The sequence below is a fragment of the Psammomys obesus genome, unplaced genomic scaffold (assembly GCF_907164565.1).
Source record: "Psammomys obesus unplaced genomic scaffold, mPsaObe1.curated_primary_1811, whole genome shotgun sequence".
NCBI classification, from domain to species: domain Eukaryota; kingdom Metazoa; phylum Chordata; class Mammalia; order Rodentia; family Muridae; genus Psammomys; species Psammomys obesus.
In genome coordinates this window covers 9,071,165-9,093,830 of record NW_026588752.1, presented here as the reverse complement: position 1 = coordinate 9,093,830, position 22,666 = coordinate 9,071,165, and the positions used below count along the sequence as shown (strand labels likewise).

General features: G+C 53.6%; 1 protein-coding gene across 1 annotated transcript; it reads right to left on the bottom strand.

The window, feature by feature from the left end:
* Positions 1–19,591: 19,591 nt before the first annotated feature.
* On the bottom strand, positions 19,592–22,026 carry Nkx2-5 (NK2 homeobox 5). Its single transcript, XM_055604824.1, has 2 exons — positions 21,699–22,026; positions 19,592–20,307 (listed from the first exon to the last, which is right to left on the bottom strand). Exons 1-2 carry the CDS (start codon positions 22,024–22,026, stop codon positions 19,592–19,594), a joined length of 1,044 nt encoding a protein of 347 aa, XP_055460799.1.
* Positions 22,027–22,666: the final 640 nt, after the last annotated feature.

Here is a 22,666-nt window from a genome sequence, read left to right as displayed (position 1 = left end):
ATCGCCTTCTCTTTGGACTCCTTTTTCATATTACCCCAATCTGACCTTGGCCGTCTTGTTGCAAAAGTCTTCAGAGTGTCTCCTGGGCTTGAAGCACGGACTTATTTAAGGTGAAACCTAGTATATCCCAAGACTGAGGAGAGTGAGAAGGGCAAGAAGGACGGGTCGGGTGAAGCCATAGCTGACATGAACATGCTTGTTTAGTTCTACATAAAAATTAAACATTTGATGCCACAGGGTGTAGAATAGTTTCAATTTTCAGAACTGATCAATGTTTTTGTTTTATAACTGTCGTTTCTGAGAATGCCATTTTGCATCAATACAGTTAGACATGGCAGATGTATGGGCCATTCCGGAACTTACTGGAAATTCTAATGCCAAGGCAAAATTCGACGAATGACTTTTAAGATTTACTTTTTTTTTTTTTTAACGTATGTGTATTTGCATTTGCGCATGTGCCTCTGTGTGAGTCTACGTGAGTCACTTGCATGCAGAAGCCAGAAAACAGGGCCGACTTCCTGGAGTTGGAGGTATAGGCCGTTGTGATCTGACAGATATGGGTGTTGTCAATCAAACTCGGGGTCTTCTGCAAGAGCATCACATACTCTTAACTGCTGCTCATGGGAATTATTTTTTTTTTAAATAAAATTCATCAGTAATGCAAACAGCTATTTTTAAGATCAAGCATTCTAACACAAGCCAACCAAAGACAGGCTAGTTCGGTGCTGGTGTGTTGAGGAGTGGTGCGGAAAGACCCCGAAAGTCTTCGTTTGCCCCCAGTTACACCTTACTGGTTCTGTAATGGCAGAACACTTTGTGCTGTAAATACATTGTGGTTTGCAGCATACAGTGGTTCTGAGTCTGAGCTGGGGTGGTTCAAGTAGCGTTTGTTGGCCTTTCATGGGATGCCCACATGGTATAATGCAGAGCACATATGTTGTGGGCTCAGAAAGAGGGCAAAGTCCCAAGGTGCTTTAGGGGTGTGGGCTGCCAGAAACAGCCCAGATTTAGTGACGCATTTGACTTTGAATCGACTTTTGTTCATTTAGCGTTCAGAAACCTTTTTATTGTTGTCAAGTTTTTCATGATCCCATTTTCAGTGACCTCATGTGGGGATGTGGCCCAATTTTTTATTTTATTTTGTTTTATGTGCATTAGCATGAAGTTGTCAAATCCCTTGGAACTGGAGTTACAGTTGTGAGCTGCCATGTGGGTGCTGGGGATTGAATCCCGGTCTTTAGGAAGAGCAGATGTTGCTCTTAACCACTGAGCCATCTCTCCAGCCCTGTGGCCCAATTAAAAGAGCTGAGTGAATGCTGGGTAGCTGAAACGCTCAAGATTCAACTTCCCCTTGGGTATTTGCACTACCAAATTGAAAAGGTATTTCCACACCAACTCCTCTGCATGAATGTTTATAGCAGTTGTGACAGCCTAACTCCAGTGAGCTGGTGACCAAACATGCTCTGGGGTACGCACAGAGTACAGCTCAGCAGAGTAAAGAGCATCCGGAGAGCATCAGGCAAGATGCTCAACCACTGATGAGCATCAGCCACGAGGCTTCTCCCCAGACGTAGCCCCTGACGTGGAGAGCAGACTGGTACCTGCCAGGAGACAGCAGCGAGGGCCTGACTGCAGAGGAGCAGCACGGCGGATCGCCTGTGTGATGCTGGAACGGGATAACATCCTTTTGTTGGTTTTTGTTTGTTGGTTGGTTAGTTCTGGTGCTAAGGATTGAACCCGCAGACTTGTGCTTGTTAAGAAAACACTATAGTACTGCACTATCCCAGCCCTCCTTTGACTTTTTATTTTTGAGAAAGGGTCTCACTAAGGTGCCCAGAGTGACCGTGAGCTCCCTCTGTTGCTCGGGTAAGCCTCAGCCTCCCATTAGCTGGGATGGCAGGTGTGTGCGGCCACACCTGGCCTCATTTGCTTTTTTTTTTTTTTTTTTGAGACAGGGTTTCTCCTTGTGGCTCTGTATGTCCTAGAACTCCATCTGTAGACCAGGCTGACCTCAAACTCAGAGATCCTCCTGCCTCTGCCGCCTGAGTGCTGGGATCAAAGGTTGTGTGCTCCTCCACCACCGCCCAGCCCTCATTTGCCTTTTGGTGCTGAATTAGAGCTGGAGTCGTGTGTCCCTTTGCAAGGTGCAGCCTGACGTTCATCCTTTTGCAAATGTCACAGAGTGTACTTACACAAAGGAAGGCGGCTGAGATGCAGGAGGTGATTCAACCCCACGTGAGCACCCTGCTGTATGTGGTCGGACCCACATGTTGTGGGGAGCTGTGGTACTTTGACTGAGAATGGCCCCAACAGGCTCATATGGTTGAATGCTTAGTCACCAGGGTGTGGAAATATTTCCGAAGGATTAGTTGTTGTGGCCTTGTTGTCTGTCTGTCTCTCTCTGTCTCTGTGTCTCTGCCTGTCTCTCTCTCCCTGCTGCCTGTAGAGGTGAAGCTCTCAGCTCCAGCACCATGCCTGTCTAATTCCTGCCATGATGATTATGAACGAACCCTCTGAAACTGCAAGAAAATGAAAAAATTAAAGTTAAAAAAATAAGAAATTTAAAACTTTTTTTTATTTAAAAAAAAAAAATCCAAGTCACCATGGAAGCTGTGGTGTGTCACGGTATGTCACACAGTACAGCCTTTTGCCCACCCTTCTTTACTTGCAAATGTTCATTGCACTGAGTCGTTGGTCTGTTCTGAGGCCTCTGGCTTCCGCTGCACTGTCAATGCTGGATGCTCACCGGTCTCCTCTAGGATATCCTGTTGTTGCCCGGTGTCACGGAGATCCTGTAGCTTTGGACCTGCAGGCCTGGCCCCTTAACAAGCTCCAGCAGTTTGTAGATGGGGTACAGGTTGGGGTGGGCCAACGCAAAACCCTGGATCTGGGCCTGGGTGGAAGCTGAGTTGGTCAGCCCGCCAGTTCTCCTGTGCCTGTGCCACCAGGGCCAGCTCTCCCTAGTACCACAGCCAGTGAGGGACAGGACCGGCTCTAGGCAGCCCTTGGACGTCCATATGGCTCCAGCATCCTAGAGCAGGGATGTCCACGTGGCCCTCGGTGGGAACACGGGCCATGAACATCGAAACAGCTCCCTGTTGCTGCAAGGCCGTGGGACCCAGACATGGCCCTCAGAGGCAGCCTGGCCCCGGACATCACCTTGGCCACAGGTGGCAGTGCCAACCACTCACATCAGACTGTTCCTTACCTCCCTCGAGTCTCCAGTTCTGCCTCTCCTCATAGTGCACAAAGCATTTTGCTTCTCTCTCTCTCTCCCACCTCTCTACCGCATACTTGCCCCTTGGAGGGCAGGCCACTGGGTGGGCAGGTCTCTGGGTGTCTTCTGCTAGCCCACGCTACTTGGCAGTGGGAGGGCCAGTAAAAGGCTGTGTGTGTGTGTGTGTGTGTATTGCTCAGGGGTTAAGAGAGCTTACTGCTTATACAGTTTAGTTTTTTGTCACTCGACACAAGCTAGAGCCACGTAAGAGAAAGCCTCAGCTGAGGGATTGTTCCCACTAGATTGGCCTACAGACACGTCAAGACACATTTTCTTGACTAAGGACTAGAAGGCTCCGCCCAGTGTACACGGATGGTCCTGCTATAGAAGAAAGGCAGCTGAGCGAGCTACAGAGAGCAAGCCGGCAAGCCCATTCCTCCCCTTCTGCTCCGGTTTCTGCCTCGATGTCCCTGCCTTGAGCCCCTGTCCTGGCTTCCCTCGGGGATGATAAACTCTTTCGTCCACTAAGTTGTTCTTGCCCGTAGTGTTATCAGAAAACAAACTAGAGCGCTGTTCTTGTAGAGGACCTGACTTTAATTCCCAGCACCCACACCTGTCACGACCGTCATAACCCCAGCTCCAAGGGGATCCGGTATCTCTGTCCTCTGGGGGCGTCTGCACTCACATGCACACACCCACTCCCCCTCCTATATACACTATTAAAATTTTAAAATCTTTAAAAAAAACCTTTTTATTCAAAGTTTTTCTACTATATACTTTGTATATAGTATATATACTATATATAGATTTTGTATATATACTATATATATTCCCCCTCCCCCAGTTCTCCCAGATCTTTCCCACCTCTCTACCTACCCTACTTTGTTTTCTCTCTCTTTAAAACAAATAACAAACACACACAAAACCACAAAAATGAAAATATGAGTAAACAAACAAAAGACCCGTAAGACAAAAAAAAAAAAAAAAAGCCCAAACAAAGCAAAATGGTCTGCAAAATCCCAATGGGTTCATTTTGTGGGCACAGGGCCTGCTCTGAGATGTGGTTAATATACCCAGTGAGGCACCATTGGAAAAACTGATTTTTTTTTTTCTGCCAGCAGATATCAATAAAGCTTGCATAAAGCTTCTTGATTGGGGATGGGAAACCGTCTCCTTCCTCCTCTAAGTTCTGGGATCCCATCTGGCTGGAGTCTCTGCGGGCTTTGTGCCTACCGCCACGGTCTCTGTGAGTTCATATGTGAATCCACCCTGCCGTGTCTGGAGAGCACTGTTTCCTTGGTATTGTCATCGCCTCTGGCTGTTACCTCTTTCTTCCTCCTCTTCTTCCTGGATCTCTGAGCCCGGGAGGGGAGGAGTTTGATGAAGACATCCTATTTAGGACAGAATGCCCAAAGTCTCTCACCCTCTGCACACTGACCGCTTTCGGGTCTCTGTATCAGTTCCCATCTCCTGCAAGAAGAAGGTTTTCTGATGCTAGCTGAGCCAGACACGGATCGATGGGCAGAGCAGCGTGTCATTAGGAGTCTTTAGGGGTAACTTCAGGTGACTATAAATAAATTTCTCAGCTGGATGCAGCTGTTTGCTTCCTCTCTGGCTGCTCAGGGCACATGCCACATTCAGATAAGTGCCATTTGCCTCCAAAATCGTTCTTGTCCAGATCTCAAAGGCCTCCAATAGTACCCCACAGGTAGCCCTTAAGGGTCGGGCTAGATGAGTGGAGCTTTGTGTCCTCATGTTTCAGGACCCCATTTAGAAATCCATTACAGAAGAGGCCTTGCTTCCAACAGAAAGGGCCAGCCTTTCCCCGAGCCTCTGCCCTGTGCACGGCTGGGCGTGGCACGAACTCTCTTATGCTGGCTCATCCTTGTAGTGGCACTGTGACTGGGGTGTCCCATGTTCACTCTGTAGAAGGTGGGCTGGCTTGCCCAGTGGTTAGTTTACTAGGTTCCAGTGACAAATGGGGACAAGGTGGCCAAGTGTATAATCTCCCAGCTCTGGAGGCAGAAGCCAGAAGGACATGTACAGGGCCGTGTGCCCACCAAAGGCTGTGAGGGAGGGTCCTGCCTGCTCCTTCTAGTTGCATGTGGCTACCTTACAATCTCGATTTTCACATAGTCTCCTTTGAGTATCTCCTGCCTCACAGCTCCCTCTTTCACAAGGATACTCGACATTGGCTTTAGAGTCCCCCGGGTAGGGCAGGAGACTTCATCTCGGTGTTCTTAACCACCTGTGCAAAGACCGTTTTCAAGAGAAGCTCACATTCACTGGCTCTAGGAATTTGGCATGGATAATTCATAACCGCCCCCCCCCCCAACATTAGGCTTGGCTAAGGCAAGATGTGAACTCAGGCTGTGGAGGGAAGAGGGATGGTGGAGTTACGTATTGGTCTCCTAGAACCCCAGATATGAGCCCAGCAGAGCCAGTGTGGGCCCTCCACTCATAGCTTTTTTTTTTTTTTTTTTTTAAGATAGGGACTCATGGGCTGGAGAGATGGCTCAGAGATTAAGAGCACTGCCTACTCTTCCAGAGGTCCTGAGTTTAATTCCTAGCATCCACATGGTGGCTCACAACCATCTATAATGGGATCTGGTGCCCTCTCCTGGCATGCAGGTGTACATGCAGAAAGATCACTCATGGATAGATAGATAGATAGATAGATAGATAGATAGATAGATAGATAGATAAGATAGGGACTCATATAGCCCAGGCTGGCTTCAAATTCTCTGTGTAGTTGACTTTCTGATCCTCCTGCCTCTATTCCTGGGTGCTGCTATTATAGCTGTGTACAACCACACCCAGTTTTGCTGGGTAGTTGGGATTGAACCCAGGGCTTCATGCATATCAGGCAGGCACACTACCAACTGAGCCTCCTCCACAGCCCCTGCCATGAATCCACTTTGACTAAAAAGGAGTGGGTGAGGAAAGGGTCACAGCCCATTTTGTTCCTGGACCTTTGTTCTCTGGCCCATTCTTCTGGACCCACAGCCATGTGTGGGGAGCCAAGGTTCTTGCTAGCAGAAGTGTGGCTTTCTTATTGCTTCTGTCTTCTCCCTAGGGGTGAGTGAGCTTGAATCCTTTTAATGGATTCTTCCAAGATCTCCTCTGTCCCCTGCTCCTGAAGTCTTCAAAGTTCTTCTACAGGCTTCAAAGTCAGCCCTTTTGAGGGAACCTTGTACTTCAGTTCTGGGGTCTCTGAGGAGTTAGCCTTGGGCATGACTCAGCTTCCATCCGAGCAGAATTCAGGGAGGGAGACAGACAGTGAGGTGCTGGGCAGAGGACCCAGTGAATACCCGTTAGCTTTGGAGGGGTCTGTAAGGGCCTCTAGGAGAGGTCTGAGCTTCCAGAATAGTCCTAGGACGGCTCATCATGGACAGCGGTAGCCCCCTTTTGACAGTATTTGGCCACTTTCAGAGGAAAGTTCAGAGGGCCAAAGAATGGCTTGGGAGTGGCTTGAGTAGGGGAGCTTTCTCGGGAAGGCCCCTCTGAGCCACTGTGGAGGGGCAGAGACCAGTGTGAGAGGGACCAGGGCATAGGCTGTCACGTAGAAGGCATTTGAAGTCTGATTTGTGGAGGTTCCAACCTGAAAGCAGAGTGCCGCCTGAGCCTCACTTGGAGATAAGGCGCCCAGCCCAACGATAACAGTGCCCCGCGAGCCAGGCAGGCGCTGGACAGGGATCAGATGGACCAGTAGTGGTAAATATAGAACACGAAAGCCACATGCGGCCCCAGCCTCCTGCTAGCATGTGGCACTCACATATGACAGACCTGAGGTTGCCACCCACTTTTCCAGCCCACCCCTTGCCCATTACACCTTTCACTTCCGGTGTGTTAAATAAACCCGAGGTATCTCGAGCCAGCGACAGAGGAGTGGGCAGCATGCTGGGCAGATCTCACTGTAAGAAATGACACACGCTGGCCAACTGCTGGCAAGCAGCAGCGGAGCCTATAACCTCATCATTCTCGTCAGACTCGGCAATTCCAACCCATTTGGTGGTTTTCTAGTCCCAGAACAGCCACCGTGGACATGCTTCTGGGCCTCAGTGTCTCCTAGCAGCCCTGCGGAAGAGGGATGCTCACTGGTAAAGGGCCTTGAGCAAGATCACACATCTGGGAAGCAGGACTGAGGGCTGCCTGGCTTGGGCAGCAATCACTCTACCTTCCTGCACTGGGTTCCACCTGCCAGGGGTGTCTCCAAGGAATCCTGGCTTGGATGGCTTGGGTGGGACTTGCCTGGGGTCCAGTTTCCTTCATTAGCTGAGCTCGTGGGGTGCCAGGGAAGGGAATCTATATTCGTGGCTAACCTTCAGGACCCCTATTTTACTTCTCACAACAGGGCCTGGTGGGGTTTGCTAGCTTTAGCTCATATTCCAGGAAACAAAGGCTCAGACGTGGAAGAAGTTGCTGAAGGGTTCTTGTGAAGCATCAGGCTCGGGACCCATCAGCGGATGGCGAAGCCAGTGATTTTCCAGCACACCGTGGCTCTCTTTTGAAAGACTACCTCTTGCACCCCACACTCAGCTTCCCCCAAGAAGTCAGGTTCCTGTCTGTCACCCCAAGAGTTCTTGCTCTATCGATGGTTAGCCTGGGCCTTCTGCCCCAGGACTTCCTCTTTGGGCGACATCCCCGAAGCTCTAGGTTCAATCCCTCCTCACACAAAAACAAACACTAAAAACAACAGAGTTTCAAGCAACAAGGAATTAAATTATGTCATGGAAAGGATGGAACTGGAGACGATCATGGTGTTCAGGGTTGAAAACGGCCTTTGAGAACCGACGCCTCTTACGGGCCACCTGGGATTTGAGAGTAGGGCTATTCTCTAACCAGTGGAGGTGGACAAGGCACGAGGAAGGGTGTCCTTAGTGTGTGTCCTTGAGCACCAATGGGAAGACTGTTGGAGCACGGAGACCAGGAGGGGAGAGGAGAAGAGGATGGTAGAGTCTAGAAACCTGGATTCTAAGGGGAAACATCCTGGTTCATAATCTCACACCTCTAATCGCTACTATGGTATTGGCCCTGTCATGTCATACTTGCTTATTTATAATTCTTTTTGTGTTGGTTTGCAACAGACAATACCATGTAACAAAGCACCCTATGGAATCTCAGTGGCGCGCAGCAGCAAGAGCGAAATGAGTTCTGTGATTTTCATAAGCCCTCTGGGGACTGGATGGGTTGGCCAATCCAGGGACACTGTCTCCCGGAACTGACAGTTCCCCCGCCCCTTTCACAGGAAAGGCGGAAGTGCAAGTTTGAGGGCTCAGTTCAGCAGCACACACCCTAAGACCGGAACACGGAGATCAGCATGCCTTCAGCACAAAGAGGTGGCTCCCTGGGCGTGCACCCGCTCTCTTGCCTCTGCTGCCACAGGCTGGCTAACCCTCCATTGACATCCCTGTCCCCATGATCGGGGAAGTGTTGTATGTCCCTGGAAGCCGGGGAGGGTGGCAAGACGGCCCAGCGGGTGGAGATGTCGACACCTGGGCTCGATGCTGTGCAGAGGGGCACAGTTGCTGTGAGTTCTTATGTGCAGGAGCCACGTCACAGCTACAGGACAGCGGGCCACAGCACCCCTTGCAGCTCCCACCTGACGTGACATACCCAGGACGGAGGTCCCCTCACCAGAGCTAGCACCGATGCTCTTTAGACTTTCAGCCTCCAAAAACCCTGAGCAAATAAAGCTTTTAAAAGTAACCAACCAAGGGTGTTTTGTTATAGCACAAGAGTATATATAGGCCAGGAACCTGGCTGAGCTTGATATTTGGAGGCAGGTGTCTTTTTGGTAGCTATCTAGTTACAGTGTAGTGGGAACTTTCAAGATAGCAGCACACACATGAGAATTCTGGGTCCTGTTCTTAAAGGAACAAGAGCACCCCATCCTGCTTTTCCCCATCTCACTGCCCGGAGTGTGGTGGTGGGGGAGCCATCTCAGACCATGAAATCCACCACTGCACATTGACAATGAATCTCAGAATAAGAGCTGAAGAGCTTGATTCCCATCAGGCCAAGAGTTTGGGCAAACCTCGGGCTGAGGATGTAGCTTGGTGGTAGAGCTCTTTCTGGGTGAGTGGCCTTGGGTTTGATTCCCAGCACCGCACTATAAAACAGTAACAGGAAGGAACAAACTTGATACAGAAACCACAAGATTCTGCTCTGCATCATATAGCCGAGGACTGTGCCTTACCCTGATGGAAGGCTGCACGTTCCAAGGCCTGGGCTCAAAGACACCCATGTGGATAAAGAAGGCCTATTTGGTGTTTTGCTCTCACCAGAAAATGGATTCTTTCCACGGACCCCATGCCTTGCCTTTTATTTCCCCAGATTCGGCCATAAGAAACCTTTTGTTCTCAGCTGGACCGCAGAAGCAGCAGCTGGTTCTTAGAAACTGTGTCAGTCAGTTTTCCGTGATTGTACCTAACACCTGAGGTGACCCAGAGATCATTTTAGCCCACAGTGTGTAGCTTCAGGCTGTGGTTTTCGACCTTGTTGCCGTGGGTAAGGCAGGGTGTCGAGTCCTGTCAGCGGCCCATGGCAGCCAATCCGGTGGGAAATGATTAAGAGGAAGAGAGACCCTAATGGCAGGAAGCTTCCTACTAGGGGGTCACCTCTTGAAGGTCCCACCATGCTGTGCTTCAGAATATTTAGGATCCATGCTACCTTAGGAAGGAAGCCATAGGGGCTGGTGTCAATGGTGACAAACTAGAGTGCCGATGCTCCCAGTCAGACTGCTGATGCTCCCAGTCAGACTGCCGATGCTCCCAGTCAGACTGCTGCTCAGCTTCTCTAGTTCACGTCACATGGGAACAAGATCACTCTCCTCGGCCAGGTGTCCTAAGTTCTCAGTGTGTCCCTGGCACACTAGACCATGAGAAACAAGACGGAGAAGAGGGGCCAGTTTGGCTGGCAGAGCCCGCCTTCCTGAGCTAAGCGTCGGGGTGTCAGCAATGAGACTGCTTCCTGTATTCCCAGCAGACTGCACAATGTTACATGAAAACCCAGGCACAGCCTCGGCTGGAGAGACCTGAAGCCAGGACAGTTTAAACGAGACCATCACAGGAGACTCTTTTCGAAATAGTGTGGAGAATGGATTAGAGGGGAGAGGTGGGGCTGGTGTCCCAGCTGATGGGATGCTAGGAATGGACTGTGACAGAGGTGACAAGAAGGCTACAGTCAACCAGGGTACAGGCCAGGGTGCAGGTGGCAGCCACGTGGAGTCGTGTCCAGCTCTTGCTGGATTGCATTTGGTTATGTTTTTGGAATTTGCTGAGGTTGCCTCTTCAACAGGCTTGTGGAGGGGGATGGAGGGGCCCTGCCTCCCAGAGACAGTCACTCCTCTCTATCCAGGGAGTGCACAAGCAGGTTCTCCAGCTGACCTACACCTCCCTACTTAAAAACAAACAAACAAACAAACAAACAAAACAACAACAACAAAAAACCTCTTTAATACCCAGGAAGCTGCTCCAGCTGCCTAGTTTAAGGCCAGGTGTTAGAGCCATTACTGGGTGACACAGACCCAGAAATGGGTGACATTCGGGTAGGTGATTAACACATCTGTGCCTGGTCTGTTCTCAGGCCACCCTGTCACTCCTGTGGTCACGACCTCTGCAAGTTCCATGCAAATTCATGTGACACACCAAACAGACTGCATCCCTTCCCTACGGCCACAGGATCCACTTTGGCCCCTCACATATCGGCACCCCCCACCAAACCCTCCACCAGCAGGAAATAGGGGCTGGTTGGTGCCCTCCTGCCTCCTTCAATGATTCCCTGGAATGCAGTGATACACACCGCCTTGAGATGGTCCTCTGTCCCAAGGTTGGCACTGAAAACTGGCTCCTCCTGCATCTACCTATCAAGTACTGGGGTCAGGCATGAGCTACAAGCACACTAGGTCGTCAGCCTTATTTCAACAAGCAAAAGACCTTCAAGATTTGCCCTTGGTGGCTGAAGGGATGGCTCAGACACATGCAGGCGAACTACCAATGCGCATAAGATAAAAAAAAAAAAAAAAAAAAAGATTTGCCCATGGTTTAGCCTGAGTCAACTTCCTTTTTATTTATGCAGGACAACAGTCCCGGGCTTGCAGAGTACCTGGTGAGTGTCCACTGTGCGCGTGGAGCATGGGGCGAGCATCGATGGTGCACAGGGCTTGTGCAGTGAGTTCCAGGGTGTGTGTGGCGAGTGGTGTGTCCGCTCCATGGGTGCTGAGGTGTCCATCGTGAGTTCTGGCGGACTTCCGCAGCTTTCCGGTGTCTGGTGTGAATATTGCTGCTGTGAGCACAGATCTCCCCACATTTATAACATCTGCTCTGGTTCCTTCTTCCTTTTTTTGTGTGTGTAGGGGGGGTCTTATACCCGTGAGTGGATTTGTCTGAAGCTTGCTGTCTGGCCTAGAAGCTGCGCCGTTCTATAGTCCCTCCATCAGGAATGCCCTATTTCCCTGCAACCTGCAAGATGGAGGGGGCATCTAGTTCTGGCTCTCCCCGTATCCCCTGACTGACGACGCTGAATGGCGTCCCATGCACAGGTCAGCAATTGAGGGGATTCTTTGGGGGAGGTGTCTATTCCACCCACTTACCCATTTTAAAAATCATGGCGTTTGTTTCTTGTTGCCACTGAATCGCAGCAGGCTGGCTGCCCTACGTTCTGGATTAAGGACTACAGCAGACTTGCCGTCTGCAGACACTTCTTCCCATCTCGGGCAGACTTCTGTTCTGTTCGTGGTACCCTTTGACATTCAAAGCCTTTATTTGCGGTGCAGCCAGTCTATTTGCCTGTGTGCTATGGTGTTGTCGTACTGATTCTTTCTTTACAGGTCCGCGTTGCTGCCCTGCTTGTGTCCATTTTCTTGGCTTCCTAGTGATGTGTCGGGGACTTGTTAATATACAGTTTGGGCCACAGTCAGCCGGGGCCTTGCCTTTGAAAATGCTTCACTTTAGTCCTTTGGAGAGACCGATGCTCCAGACTAACACAGCTTGGGGAAGACAGCAGTGCTTCTGCTAAAACAATTAGGAGTCTAGAGGAGCCAGAAGCAGGGCACAGAGGGTAATTGCTTGCAAGGCCTCACCTGCCACAGTCCCAGCGGCTCAACCTGCACTTGACTCCAGACCGCAGGTCCCAGAGGCTGTGGATGAAAGGGCAGAAGATGAATTCCAGGTCTTGTTTCAGCCCACAGCTTGGACAGCTGCGTGGGATGGGGCCCCATGTCCCACAAAAGAATGGGCAGTCCAGCCATCTGGCTGGGGGCTCCGTCAGCCCTTCTCCACGTGTGCTTAAACTCGATTCCCTGGCTTTGAAGATGATTCCTGCGTGGCCAGTGTGCTGATTTCCTGGAGGGTGACTGTCAGGCTGAAAGCCCTCATCCCCCAGGTGGCCCTGCCCTGTCTCTGAACACCGCCACTCAGAGGCGTGGTTTCAGATCAGCAAGATGAGACTCCTCCAGCTTCACTCTTAATGACGACATTGTGGCACAGGGTGGGCATTGGGCCACAGCTGGTCCTGCATATTTTGATGCCGTTATCCTTGGAGCCTTACTGAGCATTTTGCTTTCATGGAAGCTGCCGCTGTGCCTGTCCAGTCTTACTTTCCCCATGAAATATGTCAAATTCTCAGCCTTAACACTGTGCCTTGTGTTCGTCCATTGTTTGTTAGTGTGAAGAAATACCACAGGTTGGGCCAGGTGTAATAGCACAAGTCTTTAATCCTAGCGCTCAAGAGGCAGAGGCAGGCAGATAGGAGAGTTCAAGGCCAACCTGCTCTACATAAAAAGTTCCGGGCTTGTCATGGCTACATAGTGAGAGCTTGTCTCAAAATGAACAAACAAAAAATCCATAGTCGGTCAATTTATAAAGAACATAGGTTTATTTGGCTAATGCTTTTAGAGACTAAAAGCCCAAGCTGCAAGGCACAGGTTCTGGGGAGGCTTCCCCCAGCTGCACCACAAAATAAATAAAAGGATGGACTTTCTGATAAGGTAACATGGGAGTAGAGATTTGAAAATAGGAGACATCCATCAGGCAGCTTCCTAGGGAAGGGCGTTTCTAGTAAAGAAACAGCTAGTGCAAAAACCCTGAGGCAGAAATGGGCTATGGTCATGGGGCTAACATCAAGGAAGCCGATGACTAACAGTGCAATGGCAACAAAGAGTTATAGGATTTTACTATGTATTCTGAAATATACATATATATAGATATATATGTGTGTGTATGTATATAAATGGCCAAGCTCTTCTTCCCCTCCAAATGGTCTTGTCTCTCACTCTGTGGGTGGTGTCTCAGGGAGTGCAGGTTTAAATGCTGTCATCAGCCTTTCCCTCCCAGTCTTGTTCTCTTTTCCTTCTCTAGGGCCTAGGAACATTTTCCGACATTGTCTCTAAATCCTGGGGAGGCTTATTTTGCACAGGTTCATTTAACCAACCCTGGCGTGGTTTGTAAGTGGTGTGAGGGAGGGACTTGATGTCATTTGGTTTGTGACTTATGCAGACTTATGGCCGAATGATCCTGAAGGGCCTGTTCTCAGGGGGTTGGTGGAGCTGGCCTGGTTAGTTCGTGGATGTGAGGATCATTTATAGAAAGTCCACACTTTCCCCACTGGCCTTCAGAAAACACCTGTCTCAGGTCCTGTGTGGCTCTGGTTCTGGGCACTCTTCCATTTCACTGGTATGTCTGCCCTGGCATCACACTGCGGTGTTATCTGCTTCCTTGTCTGACGGGGAACGATCTCTCCACCTCACTTATTATGAACATCTTGGCTATTCTTAGGCCTTTATGCTTCCTCTGAATTTCCGTAAATTTTTAAAATATATTCTTTGCATCTATTGACTGACTGATTTTTTTTTCAAGTCAGGGTTTTTCTGTGTGTAGCCTTGGCTATCCTGGACTCTTTGTAGACCAGGCTGGCCTTGAACTCACAGAGATCCACCTTCCTCTGCCTCCCTGGTGCTGGAATTAAAGGTGTGCACCACCACGTCTGGCCTTACTTTTGGGTTTCTCATGTAGCCCTGGCTGCCCTGGAACTAGCTCTGTAGACCAACCTGGCCTCGAACTCATGAAGAGCCTCCGGCTGGGATTAAAGGCATGCACCACCACCACCCGGCCCCTGCTTTCATTTTATTTGCCCAGGTGTTTTTCCTGCATGTGTGTCTGTGTACCACAGGAATGCTTTGCTTTTGGAGGCGGCATCAGATCCACTGCAACTGGCGTGACAGGTGGGTGTGAGCCTCCGTGTAGGTGCGGGGAACCAAAGCCAGGTCTTCTTCAAGAGCAGCCAGCGCTCTACTGACCCACCAGTGTAGGCTCCTCTCTGGCTTCTAAACTTCCGAAGTTCCAGACAGCATGCTGGCATCATGAGCACTTCGGGATTACAGGGGATTCGTGAGCCACTCAGGGCATCCCGGAGCAGCGAGCATTCATATATGACAAACCTCAAGTCGTGTAGGTGCCTGGACTAGTCAGCTAGGAACCTGGACAGTGGGAAGGGGTCACATAGTCACCAGTAAGACAAATAAGGTGACACCTGTCATGTCTGGTGAATTTTCAGGGAAAGGAGTTTCCTTTAAAGAGGTTTTCTTAAAAAAAAAAAAAGATTTATTTTTATTTTACATACCTGGGTGTGCTGACCGCCTGCACGCAGCGCATGTAGTGCCTGAGGAGGCCAGAAGAGGGCACCATCCGCTGGAGCTCAAGTTACAGAAGGCTGTGACCACCATGCCGGCGCTGGGACCCTAACCACTGAACCATCCCTCCAGCCCCGAACTTCTTCTTTTAAATGCAAGGAGGGTCTACACTAAAGTCACCAGGGAGCCATGTGTCCTAAGTGAGGTTGTGCAAGGCTTCCTGGCGATGAGAGCGCCCTTCGCCCCACCAGGTCTGGCTCTCACCAACCTGGGGTTCAGCGGGGACTGGCTGGAGGCTGGATGACAGGGCCAGAAAGCAGAGGGCTGGTGCCAGCTGCTTCCTGAATGTAGGGACAGGTCAAGACACAAGACCTTTTAAAGACTTACTTTTCTTCTGCTGTACGATGATACCTTACCACCCTGAGACGGTGAGTCCCCACAGGCTGGGTCTCCCTCCTTGGCTTCCTGCAGGCTGCCAAGGTGCAGTTTGGAATCTGAGCAAAGAAAATGTCTGTGTTGCAGCTCTAGCCGGAGGTGGGCAGGGAAGCGCAGCCACTATAGGGATGGCTTTGTCTTCTGGGTCAAGGCAAGTAAGTCCCTTCCACTTTCTCTCTCTCTCTCCTCTCTCCCTCTCTTTTCTTCTCCCTTCCTCCCCTCCCTCTTCCTTTCTCTCCCTCCCTCCCTTTCTCTTCCTCCCTCCCTTCCACTTCCTCTCCCTCCGTCTTCTCTTTTTCTTCTCTCTCTCTCCTTCCCTCCTTCCCTCTCCCTCCTCCCTCTCTCTCTTCCTCCTTCCTTCCCTCTTCTTCTCTCTCTGTCTCCCTCCCACTGCCTCTCCCTCCCTCCCTCCCTCTCTTCCTCTCTCTCCCTCCCTTTTTCTCTCTCTTCCTCTCCCTCCCTACTCCCTCGGGTCTCAAGGGCTGCTAGGCTGTGCCTCTGCACTGGGTCACAATGAATACGGAGCCACTGGAGCCACCGAGGAGCAGGATCTAGAAATCTGACTCCAAATTTCTCCAATGTCAAGAGCTGGAGCCCACTGTCAGGGCACCTGGTCACTGACTGCTAAAGTCTCAGCTTGGGCTATGGGGTCAGTTGTGACGCTGAGCAGGCAGGGACTCCTGGGCAGTGCGAGTACCTTTAGCTTGGGTGTCAATTTCCTCCTTGAAAGTGATATTCAGGGCAGCAATTAGCATCATCACTGCACCGGTCCCCAGCCTGTGCCAGGAGGTGTGAGACAGGGAGCCCTCTGATGTGGGGGCACTGTGCTGGTCTGGGTTACCACCTTGTGAGGCCTCTTCACTGCTCACAATATTCTGGGGGCAAACTCTCCCCTGAAAAGCAGCAGAATGGAGCAAGAAGGCTGGACTGCCAATCCGGCGATCCAGGCAGCCTAAGTGCCATGCCCACCCGCTGAGATGCGACACAAAGGGCCCACGAGGAAATCTCCCACAATGCGGGAGCTAAACTCATCGCTGTGCTGCTTAACTGACTAAAAGACCTTCTCGGGGTGTCTGCTCTTTGCTGGCCCTGAGCAGCACAGGGCATGGTGCCAGGGCCTCGGGGGCCCTGGAGCTGGGTTGCTGGGATTTGGAACCAAGCTTTGGCTGTGTGACCTTGGTTGGGCAAGTTCCTGCTTCTTGGGGGGGGGGGGGGGGGGGGGACAAGATGAGTTTGTCACCTTTTCCTCGCAGCGAGTGCTAAAGCACGGAACAGTCGGTTCACTGCTCACCTCTCTGAAGTGACACCAGGTCACAGGCTCCTTTCTCCCAGGAACCTACAGGACCATGGGGCCTGCTGTCTCCAGCCAAGACCCGGCTGGGGGTGGATCGAGTTTGGGAAGGAAGTGTTTTGAAAACCAGGGCAGGGCGTGTTCACGTGGGCCGTTCTCAGGTTTGGGTCCGGAGGACCCCTTTGACTAAATCCGGGTATTTAGATACACAACCCGGGGTTGGCTTTAGAAGGGTCAGTCGCGCAAGGCCCAGGACCTGAGCTGCAGCTCGGGAACCTAAGGTGTGCGGAGACATTTGCATGGCTGCACTCATCGTCACAGGGGAGCGAAACATGAAGCAGCCATAACGATAATAGAGAAGCTGGACTATTCTACTGGACTATTCAATCTGGTAAAACCTTGGGCCAGGAGCAGTGGCCTGGCTTCACCACCAACTCCTCCCACTATTTTTCTCGGAATATTTGTAAGCTGCATGGCCTGTTGCAGTGTGTTTTTGTTTGTTTGAAATAAATGAAACTAACTCCCTGTGTTCTCCATCGAGTCACAGCTGGCACAGGACCAATGTCAGACCCGCCCCTCCCCACGTCTGAGCTCTGCCTCTTGGTGGGCTTTTCCGCTTCCCAAGTTTTCCACCCTGGTTAAATTTTCTTATCCTGCACATGTACTTTACAGAACAATTGAAAACAAAACAACTAACACCAACTTCGGTGAGGGCTGTCAGCATGCTACTTTAGCACGCTCCTGACCCAGGAGTGCCTTGACTCTAGGGCTGGAAACCCTGGCAGGCTGCTCCACGGGGCTCCGGGCTCCGGGGCTCCGAAAGCTGTGGTTGGCTGGCCCCTGACAGTAATAAGTCTGCTCACAGGGTCTGGGATTCATTCGGCTTGTGAGCCTCGGGAACCAACCCACTGTACTAACCCCCTCAGGGCCCTGGGCCAATTGCAGTTTCTCACTTTTATTTATTCATTTTTAGACAGCTACAGCTCTCTCCAGCTTCCTGATCAAAAAGAAAAGGCCTGGCCATGGTGGCTGATGGTACATGCCTTTAATCCCAGCACTAGGGAGGCAGAGGCAAGTGGATCTCTGAGTTGGAGGTCAGCCGGATTCACAGAGCAAGTTCCAGGACAGCCAGGATTACAAAAAGAAAGCCTGTCTCAGCAAGCAAGCAAGCAAACAAGCAAACAAACAAACAAGGCGTCCGTAAGAGAGAGGAGCTGCAAAGAAGAAAACACCACGGAAAATCTCACTGAGGCTGGGGGAGCAGGTCATCAGCACAGGCTTGCCTAGTATGTGCAAGGCTCTGGGTACCATCCCTGGCACTGAGGGGAGTGAGGAGAGCAGGGGTGATGTATAATTCGAATTGGGAACAACAAAAGCAAAAACTTGTTCTGCACACAAGAGACCAAAGCATCGGCCGGGCCCCAGTCTCTGCAGGACCCAGAGAGGCAACACTTAATCTTTGCAAAAGTGAGAATGTGGGGGTGATCTCCCAGGCTGTGAACTTAGTCTGTGTGTTGGGCCCTTGGGCTGATAAGTGGCGGAGTTCTTCCCTACGGAGCTGGTGAGAAGCTCAGAGCATCCCTTTGAGAGAAGGAACCACGCTGCCTTGCACCCAGCACCACAGAACCTGAAAAAAAAAACCACGTGGTGTTCGGGCACTGGCAGGGGTTTCCAGCCTTTTGACCTTGTGACCTGGTCATCTACAAAGCTCACACCTGCTTACCTCACTGAGGAGTTACAGGAAACACGGGAAAACAATCATGGGTCAAGCAAGCTTACGGTTTTGTGTTGGCTGAATTCACAAATTCACGAATTCACGAAGTGGGGGGGAGGAGGCTGCAGGTTGGATTAGTTTAGACCCAGGAAAAGGAATGCCAGCGGCTGAGCTGAATGCATCCACCTAGCTTCCCCGCCTTGGCGAACTGCTTGGTTTCCACTGCGGCAAAGCGGCGGCTCCTAATGCAGCCTCACTATGGGCTCAGCGCAGAGCTCGGGTCCTGAACTCCACAAGCTAGAGAGCGGCCGCGAATCGAGGTGCCTGGCCTCCACCGAGCCGCTGCTCCAGAGCAGCAAGAGGACAAAGCCTTTGAGATTTTGAAGCTGACCTTACTTATCTGGCCCTGAGTACTGGGTAGAGGAGCTGGAGTCTGAGGCCTAGGTACAAAAAGCCGAGGCACACGGTGGGCGCGCCCCACGGCTGTCAGGTTTGACTCCATTTCACCAAACCCGTTCTCTCGTGCGTAACAAACCAGCAGGGCTCAGCGGAAGGCGTGCAGACTCCTCCGGACTCACACAGCTCCCCGCAAGCGACAGACGGGAGAGCCATCTCCCACCCGGCCTGAGGGCTTAGGTTCGGCCTCCGGGCTCAGCCTCGACGGGCAGCCCTTGAGGCTGGCCAAGGACCCCTGGGGCTTCCACGGGAAGCGGGAGGGGGGAGCTGGACAGAGCTCCCTAGCTTCGTCATCCCTAAAACGGGCTGCGGCGTTAAGGCGATTCCGGATGCTGCTCTCCCCTCGACGCCCAGCGACCGTGGGGCAGGTTGGGCCGAGGTTGGGCGCCTCCGCGCTCGGTCCGGAAAGAAGCACGCGGGCGGCGGCGGCGCACTCACTTTAATGGGAAGCTGCTCCTCGGCTCTTACAGCGACAGGTAAAAACATAAATACGGGGGTGGGGTGGGGGCGGGGAGGCGGCGAGGCAGCCGGGGCCCGGGCACCCGGCCCAGGCTCCGGGGGTCTCAGGTCCGCGTGTCCGGCCTCGGGGGACCCAGCGTGGAGTCCTCGGGGGTGCCCGTGTCACCGGGGGGCACTGTCTGGGCCGAGCCGCCGGGCTGCGTCAAAGCCCCCGGGGGGGAAGGGGAATGAGGGGGACGGAGGGGAGGAGGTCCCCGCGGGCCTGCGCGTGCGACACTCGAGAGGACAGGCCCCGGCGGGGGTCCTCCCGTCCCCGGAGCCATCGCCCCGCTCCGTGAAGGTGGGGGTCGGTCCGGGGCGCCCCGGATGGGGTGGGGGGCCCCCGTCTCCCTACCAGGCCCGGATGCCGTGCAGCGCGGACACGCCCGGACTGCCCTGTGGCATCCCGGGGCTCTGCACGGCGGCGGCGGCAGCGGCGGCGGCGGCGGCGGGGTTCAAGTCCCCCCCGACGCCGCCGCCCCCGCCCCCGCCGCCGAAGTTCACGAAGCCGCCGCCGCCGGCGGGGGGGGCCGCGGGCTGCGCGCCGTGGGGGGCGGCGGCGGGGTAGGCGGCGGCGCAGCCATAGGCGGGGCCGCCATAGCCGGGGTAGGGGTAGGCGTTGTAGCCGTAGGCGCCCAGGCCCACGCCGTAGGCCGCGGGCGCGTAGGCCGCCGCCGAGTCCCCGAGGCAGGGCTTGCCGTCGCGCACCAGCACGGGCACGGCGATCCTGCGCGCGGCCGGCGGCGGCGGCGGGGGCGGCGGGGGCCCCAGCAGCTCCAGGCTCTGGTCCTGCCGCTGCCGCTTGCACTTGTAGCGCCGGTTCTGGAACCAGATCTTGACCTGCGTGGACGTGAGCTTGAGCGCGCTGGCCAGCTGGTCGCGCTCGGGCGCCGACAGGTAGCGCTGCTGCTTGAAGCGCCGCTCCAGCTCGTACACCTGAGCCTGCGAGAACAGCACCCGGGGCTTCCGCCGCCGCCGGGCCCGGGCCCGCTCCGCGCCGCCGCCGCCGCCGCCGCCCGCCGCCTCGGCCTGCTCCGGCTCCGCCGCCTTCTGCAGCGCGCACAGCTCTGGGGTTGGGGGAGAGGCAGAGAGATGGTTAGAGCGGCTCTGGAGAGGGGGGGGTCCTCGTGGGAGGTTGGGGAGGGGGCCAGCCTGTCCCGTCCCGGGCTGGGATGCCCAGCTCGGCTTGGGCTCGTCGCTGAGGTTGCAAGGCCCGACGGTGGCTCGGTGGCACACCTGGGGAAAGCCTAGGTGCAGCGGACATCTGTGCCCAGGGACAGAACGAGAGGAATCGCGCCCCCCTCTCCCCCGGGTAGTTCGGGTTCTCCTAGCGGCCTGTGAATTAGCTTTTTCTGTTGGCAAAGAAAATCCAATCATAAGGATGCTGGCGGCGGGGAACGACGTGAATCCTGTCAGGGATACTCCGGTCTGACCCTCGGGTGCTCCGCTGGTCTTCAGTGGCGCAATTGAAGCGCTGGGAGGCCCAAAGGCGCGGGGTTGGAGGTCCCCAGGCAGCGCTGGTGTTTGTGCGACCTCTACCCCGGCCCTGCATGATTCCAGTCGGTAGCAATCGATTCTAGCCCTTCTCCGATGCTCCCGGATCTCCCCTCTACTCCCAGAGAAATTCAGGAACGCTTTCCCGGCTCACGGGAGCCATGGGACCCTCCGGCTTTGCCGGGGTCCGGAACTGGGCCTGGGTCTTCCCAGGGCGTCCCCCTCAGCCGAGCAGGCCGGGAGCCCTTCCCTTCCCCGAGATGTCTGGTTAAGGGCCACCTTCACAACCCTTCCCTTCACTCCCCAGCGGCTTCATTCGCTCAGCTTTTTTCCAACTTTTCTCAGAAGAGAATTTCTGCCTGGCCCTGCCTGGAAATTGTCCTGGAAAACAAAACAAAACAAAACAAAACAAAAAACAAAACAGCGAAGCCAGTCCCAGCAATGGGGTCCACAGCGTTGCATCAAAAACACAGCCGTGTCCTCAGATGCCTCTATCTGACACAAAGGAGGCAAGGCCTAGAGAGTCAGAGTGGGCTGTGCGGGCCCTGGACCCGCCGGCTAAGTTTCTGTTTAGCAATGTTCAGTGTCTCAAAATATCCCTAAACCCAAAAGAGGTTTTTAGCTCTCCGACAGGAAGATTTGTTCCACCGAGGATTACTAGATTCACTTGGCAACAGATCCAAGAGCAAGGCCCCAAACCACCGGGGCTCTGTAGGCCGAAAGCAACTCTTTTTTTAAAAAAGTTTCTCTGTCTTTTCTTCTGATCCTCTAAACACGGCGTTTCCTCTACCCTTCCGATTGGCTGCGGAGCGGGAAGATACCGGACAACCTGGAGTCTACACTCCAAACTGCCCGAGCCCAGCCTTCAGCCCAGACGACTCGTGCCAGGCCTGGGTTTCCCGGCCGAGGGGTTTGGGTCTGAGAGCAGCGACTCCGGAGGCGGAGGGCTTGGGGTTCTCCTTACCTTTCTTATCCGCTCGAGGGTCCTTGGCCGGGTCGGGGTCGCCATAGGCGCGCGGGTAGAAGGCGGGGGCGCCTGGGAAGGCAGGGGCGCACTTGGGGGGCGAAGGCGCGGGGCCCAGCTCCGCGCGCAGCTCTGCCAGGCCGGGCGCTGCCGCCTCGGGCCCGGAGTAGGCCTCGGGCTTGAAGGCGGCCAGCATGCAGGAGGCGGGCGCCAGGGTGGCCTCGAGGCGCGCCGACAGGTCCCCCGCGGCCAGGCTGCGCTGCTGCTCCAGGTTCAGGATGTCTTTGACGGAGAAGGGCGTGGGCGTGAGCGCGGGGCTGGGGAACATGGTGGCGGCGCCGGGCTCACAGCGCCAGGTGGGCGGCAGAGAGTGGCGCTGCCCACCCCCGGGGACGGCCTCCCCGCATGGTGCCCGCCGCTCGCCCCGCGCACCCGCCTCTCTGCCGGGGATGTGGCGCGGCGGCAGGTAGCGCGGGGCGCCAGGGGCAGAAGAGGCGGAGCAGGCCGGAGCAGGAGGGGGGATTCAGCCTGCCATTGGGCCAGGGGCCTCGATGACAGGAGCGACGGGCAGTTCTGCGCCACCTAATATAGACATCGGGATAGGGGGGAAAAAATCCTGCTCAGCTCTTTTTTAAAGGGGCCGCGGCACATTTGAAACAGTCTCCTGCCCCTGCAGGAGATTTGCTCCTCGCTGGCCAAAAAAAATTCGTAGCTAGAGGCGCTCAGATACTCGATTCTGCTGTGGTGGGTCCAGGGGCAGGGTTGGGGAGAGAGTCTGGGATTTGAATAACTATTCTTCCGCACCCATCTCTGAACGGGCTAGTGAGGATGGGGTGGGAAGCCTGGGGAGGGGAGTTATTACAAGCATCGATGATCACTAAAATATCGATTACTGGAGTCTGACGGAGAGAAGCACAAAGGAGACCGTTGTTCTGGGATGATAACAAACCAATTTAGGATTTTGGCTG

What these genes read in the sequence shown, in the direction of transcription:
- Nkx2-5 (XM_055604824.1), bottom strand. Translation starts at nt 22,026, where the DNA reads ATGTTCCCCAGCCCCGCGCTCACGCCCACGCCCTTCTCCGTCAAAGAC. An exon ending in CCCTCGAGCGGATAAGAAAG is followed by an intron (nt 20,308 to 21,698) that starts GTAAGGAGAACC and finishes CCCCAACCCCAG; the next exon opens with AGCTGTGCGCGCTGCAGAAG.